Source organism: Lissotriton vulgaris, chromosome 7 (assembly GCF_964263255.1).
Source record: "Lissotriton vulgaris chromosome 7, aLisVul1.2, whole genome shotgun sequence".
Taxonomy (NCBI): Eukaryota; Metazoa; Chordata; class Amphibia; order Caudata; family Salamandridae; genus Lissotriton; species Lissotriton vulgaris.
This window is the reverse complement of record NC_141695.1, coordinates 1,682,258,414-1,682,277,942: the sequence shown is the minus strand read 5'-3', so window position 1 is coordinate 1,682,277,942 and position 19,529 is coordinate 1,682,258,414. Positions and strand designations below refer to the sequence as shown.

The following is a 19,529-nucleotide window of genomic DNA, read 5'->3' as shown; positions in this document are numbered from 1 at the left end:
TGGCTAGACCTGTATGGAACAGGCTGTAATTTATAAAAACAAAATTGGTCCGATCTACGCACGTTTCGTGCTTAGCCTAGATAAAACTTTAACACTCGTCTAACGTCAAAGGAATGGAGAGTTCTTTCAGCCGGAGTGGAAGGATACTGAAAAAAGGTTGGGAAGGAAATCGTCTGATTGATGTGAAAATATAAAATTACTTTCTGAAGGAATTTCGGGTGAGTCCTCATCACTACCTTATTGGAATGAAAAATGGTGTAAGGTTTATGAGAACACAATGCCTGGATTTCACTAACCCTACGCGCTGATGTGATTTCTAGGAACAATGTTGAGCTCCCAGGAAGGAGAAAAACACCTAATGAGGTGGGGGAAAGATTTTTCCATCCTTCTAAAAAGACCTTGAAAACAGGTCTTTTGAACAGAGGTTTGTGAAGGACATTTTCTGTAGGCAGTAAGAGTTGCCAAGTGAATCTTTATAGAAGAGAATTGTAAGCCAGATTTTGCCAAGTAGAATAGGTATGGAAGAATGACACCTCTTGGCAGGTTGTTGGGTGCATGTTCTTATTGGAACACCAAATGCGAAATCTCTACCATTTGAAGTAATAGGCTGAACGAATATATGATCGTTTAGCCTCCTTGAGAATGTTCATGGAGTCTTGCGGAAGGTTCAAGTGCCCATATTGAACTAGGTCAAGAGCCATGATGCCAAATTTAAGAAGGAGAGGTTGGGGTGAACCATTTTCTTAGAAGTTCTGGTGTGCACATCAGCTTGAGATGTGGACGATCTGACCGGTGAAGAAGGCCAGCGAACCACCATTGCCTGGCCACTCCAGAGCAATCAAGATAATTCTGACTCTCGAGAAGGACAATTTGATGATATCGACGGGATCAGACGAAAGGCGTGGAGAAATTTGCAGGACCAGTCGATTTATAGGGCATTCCCCAGTGTCCATGGTTGGTAGAACCTCGAGGCGACGCCTGGGCATCGTCGTTAAGGGCCCATCGTGGTTTTCTTGCAGGACTCTGCTTAGGGAGTCTGCTTGAACATTTTGCACATCTGGGAGATGAGTTGTTGTGATCTGTCGGTCTCTGGCTATTAGCCACATCCAAATTGTCTGGGCAATGTGGGATAAAGATCTGGATCTCATCCCCCTGCTTGTTGAGGTAGTACATGGTTGTTGTGTTGTCCATCTGAACAAGCAGGCATAGGAATTTGAATGACAGGTGAAAAGCTTTCAGCGCCAAGTAAACTGTGAGGAGCTCGGGGAGAATGATCTCAAAGGTCATCTCTCTCAGAGACCATGTTCCTTGGATTTAGAGATGATCCATGCGTGCTCCTCACCCTAGTAACGATGCATCAATTACTATGGTCTGGAAAGGACATTCTGATGAAATGGCACCCCTTGAAGCAAATTCTTCGGAGAGCACCAACATTTCAGAGACTGTGTTGCATGGAAAAGAGTGTGATCCTGTCCTTCCAATTGCCCGTGAGTTGGTCCCACTGATCCTAGAGACATTTCTGAAGAGGACGCATGTTGAGACAGACACTCGGTATAAGGAAGATAAATGAAGCCATCGAGCCAAGGAGAGTAGACACTGTCCTCACCGTGGCCCGAGAGGCTTTCATGAGAGAGTGACACTTCATACGGATTGAAAAGTCTTCTCCGAAGGACACACTCTTTCATGACTGGTGTCGATGGAGGCCCCCAAATAATGTTGTGTCTGAACAGGAGTAGACATTGACTTGCTGTGATGTATATGTAGCCCTAATCTTTGAAGGACAACCCTTGTCCACTGATAATGCAGACGGGCTGCCTGAAGTGTTGAAGCCTTGATGAGCCAATCGTCTAGGTACAGGTAGACGAAGACTCAATGTTTCCTGAGGTGAGCTACTCCTGCTGTGCACTTTGAGAAAGTTCTGGGGGTTGACTTGAGGCACTTTGTAATGATAAGTATCTTGACCCATGATGAACCTCAAGAATTTGCGATGCTTCTTAGCTATTGGGATGTTAAAGTACACATCTTGGAGGTCTATCAAGTAGAGCCAATCTCCCTGGTGTAACTGGGAATAGATCTGATGCAGTGCCAGTATTCTAATCTTTTCTAGTCTAATTCACTTGTTGGCTGGCTTCAAATCAAGAATGGGTCTGAACTCGTATCTGGGGCAGTTTCTCTTTACCAGACAGTATAGTGAATAGGTGCCAGTTACTCGTTGTTTGGGAGGAACTTACTCCACTGTATGATTCCGCAGAAGGATGTTGACTTCCGAACTTAGAGTGACAGTACTCGTTTGCCAATAGCAAGGAGGAATCAGCAGCTGCACTGATGATTTAGTTAGAGACCATAATCCCCCTCATTGACAACCTCCAGGAAGTCCTCCCTTTTTTGTCTGTAAGGAGTCAATTAAGACCCTATCGTACTTTCCCAGAAGAGCAGATGCACTGGCCGTCTTCATAGTGGTCCCAGCAGTACTGCATAGCATGCGGCCCACTGAGTCCAGCTTCTTGCTTTCCTTGGCAGGTGGTACAGTGGAAGAAGAATTCGTAGCATGATGATTTTTTATCCGCTAAGATGACCACAGAGTCTAGAGGCGGGTAAGAGTGCAGAAAAAGTGGATCCTGCTTTGGATGTCTGTATTATTTCTGTAGCCTCGATGGTGCAGACTTAGCTGAAGCTGGAGTCAGAAATATTTCCATCGCTGGCTACTACAGACCCGGGACCAAAGGAAGGAGAGGTCTTGAAGCTGACAGGTGGTGAAGCATCTCAAACATAACCGATGTGGAAGGAGTTGGAAAGGGCATCAGGATATTCAGCTTCGCAGCCCCTCTCACCAGGACCTCCTGGAAAGTAGTATCATCATCCTATGGAGAAACCCGTGGGGGTAGAGAGTCTGACAGTATGGTAAAATGTCTTCCTGGGCTGGAAGTGGAGGAGGAATATTAGGAATGGTGTCTAGACCTTGTGCATGATCTTGATCAAGATCTAGATGCATGATGATGGCAAGAGCATCTTGAGGATGGACGAGACAAAGAGCCCCGGTATCTGTGGCAATGTCTGAAATGGTGCAATTGATCTCAAGTTCTCGAACGAGATCTGTGTGAAGAAACTCTAGGGCTCGGAAGATGGGCCTCCACAGGTGGAAGAGGAGGAACTGGTGACGGTGGACGAGGTGCAGGGGTAGGAGGTGGTGGAAGTGACGGAAGTGGTGGTGGTGACAGAGAAGATGGTGGTACAGGAGTAGGAGAGTCTGGCAATGCTAGTGGAGAAGGAGAGAATACTCTAGAGTATCCAGAGTCAGAAAAAACAGTCTCCGTTTCCATCTTTCCGAACGTCTTGATGTTCTAGACATCGACCTTCTCCTAAGTCTTAACGGCAATACACTCCATGCCATCAACTTTTCTCTCTGCCTCGATGTCAACACACTCCTAGATTTTAAACGTCAAACTCCTTCTTTCTCTGCGTATTGCCTCAACATTGACCTACTCTGTCTCGACGTCGATCTTCGCCTCTTCTTCGACCCAGCCCTTGACGTAGTACAAGTTGGTGCTGTACCTTGTCTCAACAACGATCCTCTAAACGTCGATCTAGGCTGTTCTCCTCTCTTGGACCTTTCCATACCTGGGGTCCTCAGAGGTAGATGGAAGAGCCTTGGTAGAGGACAGACCTTCATCTCGCTCTGATGTCCAACCTTCAGACTACGCCTCCTGCTGAGCAGCTCTTCTGTGCCATGGAGGCGAATCTTCTCACTTTACCTCAGGGGGCACCTTGAAAACTCCCTGCAGTGCTGGCATTTGTCAGGAACGTGACTTTCAGGAAGGCAGATGTTGTGGGGGTCTGACTTGCCGTTCTTTCTCCCGAGGACGGACACTTGTCAAAAAAGATGTTTTTTTATTTGACCAAATACCAGAAATTCCTGTCAGAAAAAGACAGAACATGCAAAGGACAGTTGAAAACCTTTGAAGGACGTTGTTGTCACAAATATCCACCTGTGATTTTTTTAAGGGAAAATCCAAAAAGGCAGAACACAGTGCTCCAAGATCCTGTCACCAGGAGCTGGAAAAAAGAACTGAAGCACCTGCCGGGCATGACGAGATACTGGTGGTCGCTGGGTTCACATAATGACAACCCATAGTGCTACACTGCCCTGCTATCCTTCATTTTTCTACTTTTACTAAAAGGGTTTGTGAAAGAGATTTAAGCTGTTGTTACAAAGTATTGGCTTTAGATATACATGTATATGGGTTTCTTGACCCTTTTTTAAGTACAATATGAAGAATTTGGCCGTTGTAGCCTTCCATATAGTCTGCATAATGTTCTTCTCATAACTGTTTCTACAAGCCTTCATGAAGAAAGGCAAACATCTACACGTAAGAAGATATACTATGGAAAAGTGCCCCAGGATCCCCAAAAGTGGGCAGGACTTTTCAGTGCTTATGACGAGCAATGGAGATCTCTTGAGAGAGAACATAAATACAGCATGTTCTTAAAAATATTACTGAAATGAATACACAGAAAATGTGTTCTTTCAACTAAGTCTTATGAATCACTTGAATAAGAGTACTGTATTCATTTCCAAATACTTTCATTCTCTGTCTTGACAGCACCCTTAACAGTTTAATGCCTCTCATGTGAGCTTAAAACATGGAACAATCCTCCATTCTATTTCTATTCATTGCAGGCACAAAACCCACATGCATTGCGGAATAGCAACAGAACTTGTCAGTCTCACACTTCATCACCACCTCTGAATCTTGACAAGATTTCTCTTCCCCCTCAAATACCCAGGCTGCAGCCAAAAGGGTGAGCACTGTACCTCTCAGTAACTCAAACAAGGATTTCCAAGCAGTAACATGGGAGGAACTCTACACCTCTTTAGGCACTTCACAACACTTTCTTTCCAAGAACTTCCAAACCTTTTGCTATCTGAATTGTTTCTTTAATGTTTCTGTTCAGCCTGTCTACTAGTTCATTGCTTACAGGGTGGCATTGCACAGTTTTCTTAGGCAAAATTCCTCTATAAAAAATTCTCCATCTCATGTAACACCTACTGAGGGCCATAGTCCATAAATAAACCTACAGGAAATCCTTCCCTAAGAAAAGCTTCAGATAAAAACGTTGTTAAAGACTGTCTACATTGTGTATACATTTGTCCTCTGGCCAAAGTAAAAATATATCATTGAGGACTAAAATGCAGATTGGCCTCCTACCACTCAGATCGGTCCAATGATATCAAATGACAATTATTCCCATGGGCCTTTGGGAATTTTTCCACATGTAATAGGAGGAGTTCTCACTTTCCTAACCTTGTCACTCATGTGACATGCCACACAATTTCTTATGGTTCTTTCCATCATGGAATCTAATTCGGGCCACCACGTCACAACAAAGAGTGGATTTAGTCTTGCAAATTCCCAAGAGATCGTCAAGCATTAACTCTAACAATGTGCTTTAGGATTAAGGTGGCAGGTGCTAGTCTAGTTTCTCTAGTCACTATACGCTCCAATGGATCTAATTCCTCTTTAATCAACCAGAATCTCAATAACTTAGGTTTGCATACCTTCTTTTGTTCACACCCATTTCTATATTTGGTTTTAACTTCCTCGAATATTCATTTTTTCCTTGTTTCCTGCTCCCACTCTTCAAATTATAATGAAGACCAAGTTACTGTTCACACACTTATTCCATCCTCAAGCTCCTCACTACTATCTGCATTTTGTCCCTCCTCTCTTATTAATCGAGATAAGCAATCAGCAGTTTTGTTGCAGACTCCAGGAATATACCCACTTGAAAAAAAGACTCTTGCAAAGCAACTATCTACTTGGTTATGCGAGCTGGTATGGAGTTAAGCCACTACATTTTAGAGACCTCTATCAACAGCCTATGATCAGTCAAAATTCGAATTATATTAACTCACAAGAAATGTTTGTATTTTTTTAGGCCCCACATCACAGCTAGATCTTTATGCTCAATAACAGAATATCTCTTTTTAAGCACCCTCCAAGCCTCAGGATGCAAATGTGACAATCCTGAACTGCCTAAAACTGCCCTAAAGTCTTTACACTTGCATCTGTGATTACAACATTTCTGATTGTGTTAAAAAATCTGAAGAATAGGAATATGCTCTAATTTTCGATTCACCGCCAGGATCAACTCCTCAAACACACAACCACTTATATTTAACACACCTTTTTAATATACTCCGATATTTGTCTCACTTTTTGAGGAAAAAAGATGATGAACTTTGCACAGAATTAAACCATACCTAAAAGCACGGGTAGTTCTTCCTTGCAAGCTGTGAATTCTAAAATGGCGACGATTTTAACCAGATACTCCTTTATTGCTACCACAGTAGGAAATATTTTATGCGCCACATATTCAATTTCAGTTTTCTTGAAGCAGCATCTTCTACCTTTCCAAGTCAAACCATTTACTTATAAAGTTGCAAGCACGTTTCTTATTGGATTATTGTGCTCAGCAATCGAATACCCACATTTCAAAATGTCATCCTGATAAAATGAACACCCTCCATATCACCAGACAGTCTAGACATCTTGCACAGGAACCTCGCTGAAGCAAAAAAAAGCCAAAAGGCATTGTTGCAAAAATGGTAAGTACCAAAAGGCATAATAACGTTGATCAAACTTTTAGACTTTTTGATATAATTTAACCAGGTGATATGCTGATGTAAGGTCAAAAGTGCTAAAACACTTGCACCAGCTAATGAGGATACCATTTCTGAGATTGTGGGTATGAACTCTATCAACAACTGCACACATTTTTCAAATCTTTCACATCTAGGCACAGATATAAATCATCTGATGGCTGACACATCACTACTACCAGTGCCATCCAATCTGCACATTCCACAGTTTCAATTAGTCCTGCTTGCTGTAATTTGTGTAATTCCTGTTTAACTCTTTCTTCGACACTGAAAGGCATTGCTTGAAACTTAATTGTGACTGGTACTGATCCTTTAATGATGTGAATTACGTGTACATCGTTTTTTTAAAACAGCCTAAAATATCCTCAAAGACATTGGGTCAATCCCTGAAATTTTTGCCAAAAAATTCTTCTTGGTTTGTATTTTCACTTTGAAAAATATTGTACATATACAGTACGTTGTTTTTATAAATTCTGTTGATGAAGCTCCAAAACTATGCCCATGTCCCCCTAGTGCACACAACTAAGTACATTTCCTCTTACACCTGGTTCATGAACCTTGCCAATGCAAAGAGGACCTTAGGATTGAACGCTGGCGCTGAAATACCTCAAGAGCTCTATGGTGTTTCTAGAACAATGAAAACACTAGGTTGGTAACTGATACTAAGAAAGTTTGCGTCAGGATGGATAATAGCAAGGGGGATCTTCCTTATTAGAGAGTAGTGCCCTCACACACCTGTGAAGGTTTCATGCTTTATCATCGAGAGTAGCTCCTCATGGGGTCAGCGTTGCAATACCCAAGGGGCCCGAGAGAGTGTTCTTTGTGGGAGAATCTATTAAATATAGCCACGATGATAAGTGCGGATGTGTGGGGTGAGTGGAATGATGAATTAAAACTACCTAAGGGGTACCATGACACGACTTTAATTAGGGCCCCCCTTGGTGTGGATAACAAATTATTGTAGACTGTTAGCTTGTAATTATGAAGAATGGCAATCTATCAATGCACGTAGGACGACATGTTTCACGCATTGGGGTCCAGGAGGGATCCATGGCGTTTCTTCATGCCCAAAAAAATAAAAAGCATCCCTACCCTTAATCAGGATCAGGGTTAGGTGCATGAATTCTTGGTATCAAATGATTACCGTAAAGTGACTAAGTAGGTAAGTAAGTCAAGCAAGCACCTACAATAAATATCCCAAATGAGGTCTAGATAGGCTACTTACTTGTAGTACTAGTTCTGCATTGTAGGAATTTTCACTAAAGTTAGACACGCTAGGATTATTCCCTACTGTATGCGTGGACCCCTGAACACTTTTGATAAATTTACAGTCCATTGAAATGTCACACAAGATGTCAGTGTCCATCTGTCTTCATGATGAGCAGCGCCCTCTAATAGTCCATAGTTCTTTAATGAATCTTAGTGTTTTAAGCCTGAATTGTAGCAATTACTAATGTACAAGGAGGAAACTATATGAAGTAGAAGGAAAAATGCAGCCTTCTAAGGCTTACATTCAAAGGTGAGAAAAAGCATCCTGCCTCTTTAAAAGTCCGTTAGCTTCCACTACCCACGATACACTGGTAGTTAACACACATAACTAGTTCTTTTTTTTTTAGGAAACATCAATAAAGGAATTCATTTCATATTTGCTTTACAATGCACAACCTTACCCAGCTAAGGCGGCGGATGGGCTGTTTATGATTTCAATGAAGATTTGTACAGTGCAGAACTAGGACTAAAGTAAGTAGTCTTTTCTTCTGTATGGTAAGATCTTCATTGATAGTCAAACTCTAGAACAGAGTAGCAAGCTAATCCTATACAAGGTGGCTGTTGGGAAGTAGGATGAAAAACGAAATGAAATAGCCTTAAGTCTACAATGAATAGTTTGGCAAAAGACATTTGCGGGGTTTTCTGGCCCATACTTTATTGCCTGAGTCCAAGCAAAAGTATCTTGTGAATGCATGGACCGTTTTCTAGGTGGCTGCCTTACGTGTCAGCAATTGGTATATTGCAGATCTAAGCTGTTGTGGCAGTTTTCTCTCTGGCAGAAAGACTGTTAGTCTTCCCTGGTAGAGTTCTGTTTGCCAGCTGCTTACCATAACTTGATACATGATACTATCCATTGCTTGGATGTGGCTTGACCCCGTCTGATTTGACCATAATCGGTCAAGAGCTGCTTCTTAAATATTCATTTCTATCTAGATAGAAGCGAAGGATTCTTTGAACATCTAGTGGATGGAGCGCACGTTCAACAAGGGTGGAAGAACTGGGAAAGAAAATATGCAAAGTAATATTTTTATTAATATGGAAGTCAGAAATGGCTTTTGGGAGGAATGAGTCCTCAATACCACCCTATTACAGAGGAAATAGTTTAGGGTCCTACCGCAGACAATGCAGGCAAACTACTCCCTCACCTAGCTGAAGTGATGGCAGCTAGAAAAGCAGTCTTCTAGGAAAGATGTTGCAATGTAGCCTTGTGTATATACTCGAAAGTGCAGCCCATCTACCTTGACAGAACAATGTTCAACTACCATGGAGGTTCCTTCCAAAAAATTTCTGATGACTGGTACGTTAAAAAATAATTGTTGGTTTCGAGATTTTCTGTAGACTGTAATAGCGGCCTGAAGAACTTTTATTGATGCAACTGAGTTTGGCTTGGGTTAAATGAAAAAAATATGGCAAGATAACATCCTTCTGACAAGTGATTGGCTTGTGCCCTTTATCTTGGCACACCATATACAGAATCTTTTTCATGTCATGGAATAGCCTATTCTTGTGGGGGACATTTCACCTCTTTCAATATCTCCTTACAGGCTGGTGGAAGATTTAGATGACGTACTGTCGGACTTCAAGAGCCATGCAGTCAAATCCAAGCATGTTAAAAGTCGAGTGGTGGGTTTCCTAGTGGAGTCTGGTCAGAAGATATGGCATGCATGGAAGTCTCCTGTGTGGTTCCAGGGACATTTGAAGGAGGTTCAGATTTCACCATTGCCTCATCCAATCGGCGCTATTCATATAATTTTCGTTGGCTATTGCCACTGTTTAAGTATTATTGATGGAATCAATGGACTGGTGGAAAGGTATAAAAAAATTACCTTGACCAAATGGTAAAGGGCATTCCTTAGAGACCCCAGATCTGGTTCCCTGGCACGAATTCTCATCATTTTTGGGTTGGGTGTGCAGACTTGAAATAGTCTAAACAAGGTGTTCTCCACTCTTCAAAGGTGTTGTTTAATACTCGACAGTCTAGGACAAATTTCTAAGGCGCTTCGTAATATCGACTGAGAAAGGCTTCTTGTTGATTCATTCTCCTTGGAAACCACTGTTGGGCTCAGACCAACTATCGCCCAGTGACAGATTGTCTGCATTTCCATGGAAACTGTTCTTGACCTACTGCCTCCTTGTCTGCTCAGATAATGTATTATTTGTATGTTTGAATTTGAATTGTTACTCTCTTTTCAGGGATGAACCATGGTGAGGTCAAGAGATTGTATATGGTACGAGACTTCTTTCTATGTCCACTGCCCTTGTACCACCAAATGAAATTGAGCTCCATATTCTTATCTGAGGGAAGAATCCCTCACTATGCCTTGTGACAGTAGCTCTTTCTGCAAAGGAACTCCCTTGAGCAAGTTGGGCTTCTTGCACCATCTTGCTAGAGTGTTTTGCAGAAGAAGTTAAGGTGAAATTGTCTTCCCAATTGTTCCTCATTTGATATAATTGGTCCTCTAGGCATTGTTGCAGTTGTGGCATGTGCAACCGTGATGTTGTTTCCAAAGAAGATAGTCTTTGCATCAGAGTTGAAATTGATTTTGGACTGTTGATCTGAAGACCCAGGCTTCTCAGCAGGTTTATAGTTGTCACAAAATCTTTCTTCACTCCCCCCACTATGAACTTTCAGCAGCCATGTCCTTCAAATAAGGATAGATGAAAATGAATTCTCTCTTAGGGGAACTTGTACTATGCCTTTCATTTTGAGAAGGTGAGAGGACCAGACTTGAGGCCACAAGATAGGACGGTATATTGATGGTGGTTAGAATCCGAGGAATTCTCTCTGGGTTTCGCTATTATGAGTTAAAAGTGCACATTTTGCAGATCTATTACATACATACATTTACCATGTGCGGCGGCAAATGTGAATTGCCATGATGCAAAACCAACATTCAACTTTTAGGTGAATTGGTTTGTGAATCATAGTTCTAATATTGGTCTGCAATCATTTTTCTGGACGAGAAAATGACATGGAGTAAATACCTAGGCTTTTTTGAGCCAACTGACTTGGCTCAATTGCCCCTTTTTAGGCCGAGCCGGGGCAGCTCATGCGCTGCGAGCCATGCTGTTTAGGAGTATGTACTTGAAGCCCCGCCCACTTTCTGCCATATTTGTCATTGGCTTGTGTCATTGTCCTTCTTAAATGCTAAATGCTGGCTTCTGATTTATTAGGCTTGTTAGTCCCTTCTTAGTACTGCCTTGCCTTCATTTGTAACCTCCCATGAGCATTGGCCCTTTTGTTTCGTTTGTTACACGGTACGACTTCTGTAGTCTGTAAGCACTTTTTTCTCTAATGAGTTTCTCTTACTGCAGGAGGGCAGGATGGTCTTATGTGCACAGTTGTGACCACCGACTTGTTTATTTAACTCATAGCAAACGGTGAGCTCTCCAGGGGCCAAGAGAGACAGAAGGGTGCAACTCAGTGATGTCTTCAAGCATTTGGAAAGCAATAGGTCTCGCATTTGCAAGAGTTTAAGCTATAGGCATTGTAAATGACAATGCCTTTAATTTAAGTTATAAAAAACAAAACATAAATAGAAGGCATTGTCATTTACAATGCCAATAGCTCAAACCTGCGTAAATGCGAGACCTATTGCACTGCAGATGCTTGTTAAAATAGGACTGATGTTTCTTTCCTGAGGATGGAAAACTGGTGCTTTGATGTTGGTTTTTAGAAGGACTCCAAATGGAATGGCCTTGAAAAGTATAAAATACTGCAGGAGGAATATATATCATTATAACGCATGCGCTACATCGCATGCCATTACAATGCGGTTGTTACAACGTCTGTGTTGTTACATCGCATACAATTGCATCTTGCTTACAACTTGCTGAGAGGGGGCGCGCTGGACTTAGGAATCGTATAATTTACTATTCCTACTCCAGTTTGTGCAACAGCAGGGAAGGTGTTGGATTGTAAATCCAACACCTTCAGCCCCCTACAGCAAGTCGTTGTAATGACTTGTGATGTAATAGTATGCGGTGTAACAATGCGGTTGTTGTAACAACTGTGTTGTAATGGCATGCGATGTAACGCATATAAAGTAAACAATGTCTCCCCGTAGGAGCTACAATATGTAATATCCATTTATCTCTTGTAATTGAAGTACATTCTGCCAAGTGCAAAGATACCCTTAATCCCCACCAGAGTGGGAAACAGAGGGGGGAGTGCTAGAACGTCACTGGAGTTACTTTTTGTTGGGACCACTAGTATCAGGTGGAAAATGGTTCGTCGTAAGGAAGGGACAAGGGAGTACTCTTCTTCCTTGAGGGTGTGAGGAGAGCTATGTTAATTAATGTTGCTATGTTGTGTTCTTTCTGTTGTGACTCTGCTGTAAAGGGCGTACAGTGAAGTATTGCGTTTGCCATGTGGGGAAACGTTTAATTTAATTTCTTCAGCTGAGTAAAACTTCAATTTTTCTGAACTGGGCACTTGAATAACATGCAAGAGGGCCTTTCTCTGGAGCTTCAATAATGATGCAACTAGTCCTTGACTTGAGTGTGAGACTCGAAGACACACCACACTGACTTTATGGAGGTCAGAGACCACCTTTTTCCTCCCAAAGGAGTGCCATTGCTGGAATAGAGTAGGCATTTTTAAAGATGAGGTAAAAGACACCGTGTGAAAATGAAAGAGTGAGAGTTCTGCAGCCAATTGTTTTTTTTTTCCAAAACAGATGGTGTAAAATCTCACATCTGCTCCGAGATCTACTTGCAGGAGTTTGATAAAAGAACAGGCTCCGTGAGTTAACTGCTTTACAGCGGGTCATACATGTCGGGCCCTCTTTGCTAGTTGCGCAGCGCCATCGCAGCTGCGCGCAATAACGGGACTCGGGACACACTTGATGCTCTTCGCGTGGTCCGGACTAACCCCATGACCACGCCTCCTTTATTTATAGATCGCGCGGGCGTGACGTATCACGTCCGCGCTAGCGCACGGCTGCGTGCGCAACAACTAGACTGCAAGCCTGCAGTCTCCAAACATTACACTCCTTTCAACCTTTATTAAAACAAAACCACAACAGATAGTCTTTCAAAAGTTACTATGCTTCATCTGGGTAGGGAGAAAACCAAAAATGGCCGGCAGGCCCGTTACCAGTCTGGTGATCAGGCGTCTCAGTCTCAGCCTACAGCAAAGTCCGCCAGCTGCGAAAAGGGGGCTGGGTTTCTTCTCAGCCCATAGCCTGCGGCCTCTCCTCGAAACAGAACTCTCCGTGGAACGTCCTGTCGGGCTAGGGTTGGCGATAGCCCATCCCCGGATGGGTGGGGGCTAACAGCACTGGGCCTCTCAGAAGCCGGTGAGCTCACCGCCGATCAGTCCGCGGTGCTCCCGTGCTCACTCTCCGGGGAACTGGTGTTGCATGCTGTTTGGCTAGGCGTCGCTCTGTCCGGTTCCTGACTGGATTGATCCTCGGATGGGACGGAGGCTCGCTTGAAAAAGGATACATTGCGTGTGACGGTTTCTCCGTCGCGTTGGGCTGTTACCATCGTACCAGACCGGCGTGTGACTGTCCAGGGTCTAGGTTCAAACGGGAGCCTGAACTTGCTCCCTGGGTATCTGTCTCTCACATAGACCTGATCTCTTTCCCAGATGGACGATTCCTTGGCTCGGCGTCTGAAGCTGGCGTAGTCATTGGAGCGCTTCCTGTTGAGCAGGGTTTGCCGGGAGTTTGCTTCGGTTGGGGTCCAGGTATGATGATGGGGTATAGTGTCTCTGACTATTCTACCCATTGCCGACGGCCCCGGGGCGGCTGTGGTCGTGCGATTGGGCGTGAGCCGGTATTCCCTCAGGAAGGTGTATATAGCCTTCTCCAGCGGGGCTTCTTCAGCGTGGGCGATCCGGATGACCTTGTTGAGGGTCCGCATAAACCTTTCTACCTCTCCGTTAGCTTGAGGCCATCTGGGGGTCACTTTCCGGTGCTGGATTCCCCATTCCTGGAGATAGTCGGCGAACTCTTGACCTTGGAAAGGCGGTCTGTTGTCGGTCTTAACCTGTTCGAAAATGCCGTGGGTGGCAATGATTTTTTCGAATTTCGCAATTACTTCTTTGGCAGCCAGTGATGTTATTATTTCCACTTCTGGATATTTGGTAAGATCGTCGATGACAACGAGCATGTAGCGGCCATCCGGGAGGTGTCCAAAATCGGCACTCACTCGTTCCCAGGGTTTTTCCGGGTTATCTTCGGTGATTACCGGGGGTGGTGATTCGGGTGGTCCTGCCGCTTGGCACCAGCGGCATCCCTTGACCATCTGCTCGACTCTAGTGTCCATTTCCGGAAACCACACCTTTGCCCTGAGTCTTCTTTTTGTCTTCACCATTCCCTGGTGGCCACAGTGAGCTAGTTCAATTGCTTGTTGGGTCAGACTTGTTGGCATCACGATTCGCGGTCCTCTGAGGAGGCATCCTTGGCTGTCCACTGACAGTTCATCCTTTATCTTGAGGATGGTTCCAGGGCACGCTTCGCTTCGGGTGTCCTCTTGCTTAGTGACGTTTGAAGTGTCTTCCAGTCGTTTTGTCACAGGGCGTTTACTACTAGCTGGAGAACCTCGTCACTGCGAGTCGCCTCTACGATCATGTCGATGCCCATGGGTAGCGGTCGTGATCGCTCTAGGATTATTCTCACGTATTCCTCTGTCTCTTCGGCATCTTCTCTCTCCTGGTTAGTTGCCGCCCTGGGATGCCTGGAGAGGTAGTCAGCCGGGTTAGTTGCACCGGGCTTGAATTCCAGCTTGTAATCATACTCTTGAAGTTGGAGGATCCACTTCTCGATTCTGGGTGGAGGTTTGGATACTGATCCTCTGAACAGTGGAAGTAGAGGCTTATGATCGGTGGAGACAGTGAATGGATGTCCATAGACGTATACATGGAAGTGCCTGCAGGCCCAGTGGAATGCGATTGCCTCCCTCTCAATCTGAGAGTAGCGTTGTTCAGTTTCGGTCAGCTACCGGATTGCGTAGGCGATGGGTGCCCAGTCATCACCGCCTTGGCTCTGTGTTAGCACCGCTCCTAATCCTTACGGGCTGGCGTCCACAGCTATATTGGTTGCTTTGGCAGGGTCGAAGTAGGATAGGGTCGTGTTAGCTGACAAAGCCGCCTTGGTGTTCTGAAATGCTAGCTCCTGCTCTTCTCCCCACTGACAGGGTGTGGTGGACTTGGTGAGCTCCCGTAGTGGTCTGGTGAGATTGGACAGGTCTGGGATGAACTGCCCGCAGAAATTCACCATCCAGAGGAAGCTCCGAACCTCCGATGTGTTGGTCGGCGCTGGGGCTGCTTGCAGGTCTCTCACCTTTTCAGGGTCAGGGGCTACTCCCTTGTCGGAGAAGGTGTATCCGAAGAAGCTGATTTTGTTTTGTAGGAATTGACATTTTTCCCGATGCAGCGTAAGGCCTGACTCCTTAATCCTTTGCAACACGCTTCTGAGCCTCTGGTGATGTTCCTCCACAGTGTTAACGTATATCAGCAGATCGTCGCTGACGTTCAGGACTCCTGTGAGCCCGCTCAGGACCTCCCGAATCGTGTTTTGGAAGACTTCTGCGGCACTTGATATTCCGAAATTGAGTCGTCTATAGCGCCAGAGTCCTACGTGAGTGGAGAAAGTGGTAATGTATCGGGAGTCCGGGTGAAGGGGTAGCTGATGATACCCTGATCTTAGGTCCATTTTGGAGAACCACTTCGCTCCATTTAGCTCTCCCAGGATATCGTCTATTGTGGGTGTTAAGTGTCGCTCCCTCTTCACTGCTGCGTTGGGCAGGCGCATGATGACACAGATGCGGACCTGCCCTGGCTGTTTGGGTTTTCGCACTACCACAATCGGCGACACCCATGGGGTGGGCCCGCTGACCTTCTCGATTATGCCTTGTTTCTCGAGGGTCTCCAGTTCTTGTTCCACCTTTTTCCTTAGGTGGAATGCTATTCGTCGATGCCGGAGGGCTACAGGCTGAATGGACCGGTCGATGTGTAGAGATACTTCTTTTCCTCGGAGACATCCAATACCCTGGAAGGTGTCTTCAAATTCTTCGAGGATCGTGTCCAGTTCTTCCTCCAACACCGCCATCGCGAAGGATATCAGGTGGAGCTCTTCGGCTGTTTGGCCGCTGAGTAGCATCCCACTGCCTTCTTTGGTGACGTAGATGGTTGACGGTGTCTTCTTGTCTTGGTGCTGTATCTCCGTTTGGAAGCACCCAATCAACGGTATTGGTGTCTTTTGTCCATAGGCAAAGACTCTGATCTTGGCTGCTTTCAGCGCCAGTTTTTCTCGCAACTGGTTGTAGACGTTTGCCGCCATGAGTTCGATCGAGGCTCCTGTGTCGATCGTTGCTCTCACCTCTTGGTGCTGTATCATTATTCTGCACTTCGGGAGCCGCCGTTTCTTCCTTTGCGGCTGGTCTATGGCAAACACATAGTGGACCGGATAGCTGTTAGCGTCGTCGTCCATGTCTTCACTCTCTGGGTCCTCCCTTACGGCATGGGCGGCTTCAGGCTTTTGCTTGGAGGATCTGCTCACTGATGCGAAATGGTTCATGCGCGCGCATGACCCACATTTTCTCCCGCGCGCTGGGCAGTCTCGTGCCCTGTGTGGCGCGCCCCCACAGTATCCGCATTCTTTTCGACGTTCTGGTGGTCTTCCTCTCCCGAAGGGGCGTTGCTTTGGCCGCACGATATTGATTTGCTCGGCCACATTAACTTGCTCCGTCTTGACCGGTCTGTGGAGCGCTGCTTCCATGTGCGACGCTCTCGCCTGGGATAGCCCTTTAGAACGGCCTAGCTTTAAAATGTCCGCTAATGGTTTGCCATCCTCTTGGAGGATCTTCACCCTCAGGTTGGAGGAGTAGCAGCCTTGAATGATCTGGCCGCGGATTTCTTCTTGCTCGTCGCGGAAGCCGCATGTGCTCGCCAGTTCCTTCAGACGACCATGGAATGCGTCGAGGGATTTTTCCGCTTCCTGTCGCGCCTGCCTGAAAATGAAACACTCGTAGTCTTTACTGGCCATTGGCTCAAAGTGTGCATTGAGCGCGTTGAGAAGCGTGACATAGGTATGAGGGGTGGCTTCCACCAGGGTCTTATAGATTCGATGAATGTCTTTCCCTCCAAGATGTAGAAGAAGCGCCCTGCGCCTTTCTCTCGCCGTACCAGCTCCCTCAAAGTAAAATTGCAACCTCTCTGTCCAGTCCTTCCATCTTGGGGCTAGGGACGCAGGAGCTCCGTCGACGACGAATGGTTCGATGGGCGGAATGGTCGCCATGGTGGAGAGAGTTGGCCACCCGACGTTGTGGGCATGCAGGGGTGGGCAATGCAGGCCTGGTGCTCCTCCCTGTCCGAGCTGCCAAACGGGTCGTCGGGGGAACGCTGTGGTCAGCCACTGTCTGTGGGGCCTGTGTTCTTGGCCTCAGGGGAGTGCACCCTCACGCTCCGATGGAGTTGCTGGGAATGAGTAGGCCCAAGACGCGTTGGACTGCGCCAGTACTGGTTCACTGAGTCTGGGCACCGTGGGGTCTTTGTCCAGCCATGAGCTCGCCGCCGCGGGGTCCGCCTGCGATGCCTTCTGGCACGCGCCGCCACTTCCACGTGGGGCAGACAGCCTCCTACCGAGTTGCGGCGTGCGGGGCTCGCAAGGGTCGGGAGCGCCGAGCGTTCGGCAGCGGAGCAGGTTAAATAGTGCTCCAGGGCACTTCATGGGCTCGTCTAGCCCTCGTCGCCATTGTCGGGCCCTCTTTGCTAGTTGCGCAGCGCCATCGCAGCTGCGCGCAATAACGGGACCCGGGACACACTTGATGCTCTCCGCGTGGTCCGGACTAACCCTGTGACCACGCCTCCTTTATTTATAGATCGCGCGGGCGTGACGTATCACGTCCGCGCTAGCGCACTGCTGCGTGCGCAACAACTAGACTGCAAGCCTGCAGTCTCCAAACATTACAATGCATAGGGGACGCTCCTGGACTCTTTAACAGACTTTACTCACCTTTTTTGTTTTCAGTGTAGCTTCTATTCAGAAATAGATGTGTAGGTAAGCACCCAACATTGGTCGGGGATTCCTGAATTAAATTTGTATATCACTACAATGCACTGTTGCTGAGATATTTTGTGTTCTCATAACTGCGAAAAGGTATGCAGATTGATTCAAACTTTTACACTGGTCTTAGCAGCCTATGCTATATACACTTTTCAAATTTGCATTTTATAGCAATTTCCAATCCAAGATTACCAATCAAACATACATTTAACAGAGCACAAAATATATCAGCAATTGTTGCCAAGAAAACATGTAAGGTAAACGTACATTAGGTTTAAAAGCTGGTGGGACAAATAAATACTTCTGCTTCCTTCCTATAACTGTTTGTGTGCTTATCCCGATAACCCTGCAAACCTGCAGCCACTATAGAGGTCAAAAAAACTGATTTGCTGAGTCAAAACAAACAGACTTGCGTGCATATTTGTATGTGTTTGCACGGCACAGTGAGGCGCCATAACTAGAACACAACAATATTTAACCAACAAAATATTTGAATCTCAGAAAATACATACATAGCAGGGACATAAGCAAGGCCCAGAAGAGGAACATTTAAACCATTCATAACATCAGTAAACGTTAAGCACTTCAAAGTAGGCTCCTCTCCTACTAGACGTTATTACTTGCACTTTAGGACATTCTGAGGGCATCAAAGTATTCCAAACATCAAAGGTGCTGGGACTGACCTGTAACAGCTCTAGGGTTATGGGCATGCTCTTCAGCTCTTTCAATAAATCCAGAGCATCATCCTGGAAAGAAAGAAAACAGAACGTTAACGAAATGCATCTATTTTAAGAGAGATTCAGGTGTGGGGTCGGAGCGGTTACAGAAAAACACTAATGGGTGAATAAGGAATAGTTTCTTACCTGTAACTCCAGTTCTCTCGTAGGGGAATTTCCATTATAGTTCTAAGCACTGAAGGGTCCTGCCCACATGCTGGGACACCGGAGCACTTCTTCAATACATATCTTCTCAAGTGTAGATTTAAGCCTTTCTTCAGGAAGGTCTGCAGAGACACTTAAGAAAGAAAACAGATAATGCAACCTATAGACATAGGCTACAATGGCCCATTTCTTCATAATGAGCTCAAAAAAGGATCAGAAGGAAGCATATATGTATTATTTTATGATGCCTGAGCAAACAGTGTAAATCTCCCTCAAAACCCCATTTTATGATAGAGAAGGGGAAAAAGGTCGTCTAGCCGTATAAGTCATGGTTATAAATAAAGACTGTACCTTTAAGAACCAAGGGACCACCAGTATGAGATCATGCTCAGCAGGTGGTAGTTGCTTCAGTTCTTTTTTAAGGCTATGCATGATGATGTGTAGATCCTACGGTTACCTCTGTCTACTCCACCGGGGAGGGGGGGTTGTTTATGACTACAATGGAAATAAGCCTACAAGAGAACTGGAGTTACAGGTAAGAAAGTATTCCTTCCCTCATAGGGGATTTCCATTTATAACCATAAGCACTGAATAGAGTAGCAAGTCTACCCCTACTAAGAGCGGTTGAGTGGAAGAGAATCCACAACAGCAGTTTAAGCGAAAACATTTCTGAAGGAAGCTTGTCCTACTTCTGCATTTGATCTA

The 19,529-nt window shown here is 45.3% G+C and overlaps 1 protein-coding gene across 1 annotated transcript in view; it reads right to left on the bottom strand.

Moving 5' to 3' along the window:
• The window catches only part of TCEA2 (transcription elongation factor A2), a 367,215-nt gene that overhangs the window by 310,324 nt on the left and 37,362 nt on the right, over positions 1-19,529 (bottom strand). The window contains exon 2 of the mRNA XM_086932791.1: positions 18,627-18,689. Coding sequence (XP_086788917.1) covers positions 18,627-18,689 — 63 coding nt within the window. The remainder of the gene's footprint in view (positions 1-18,626; positions 18,690-19,529) is intronic.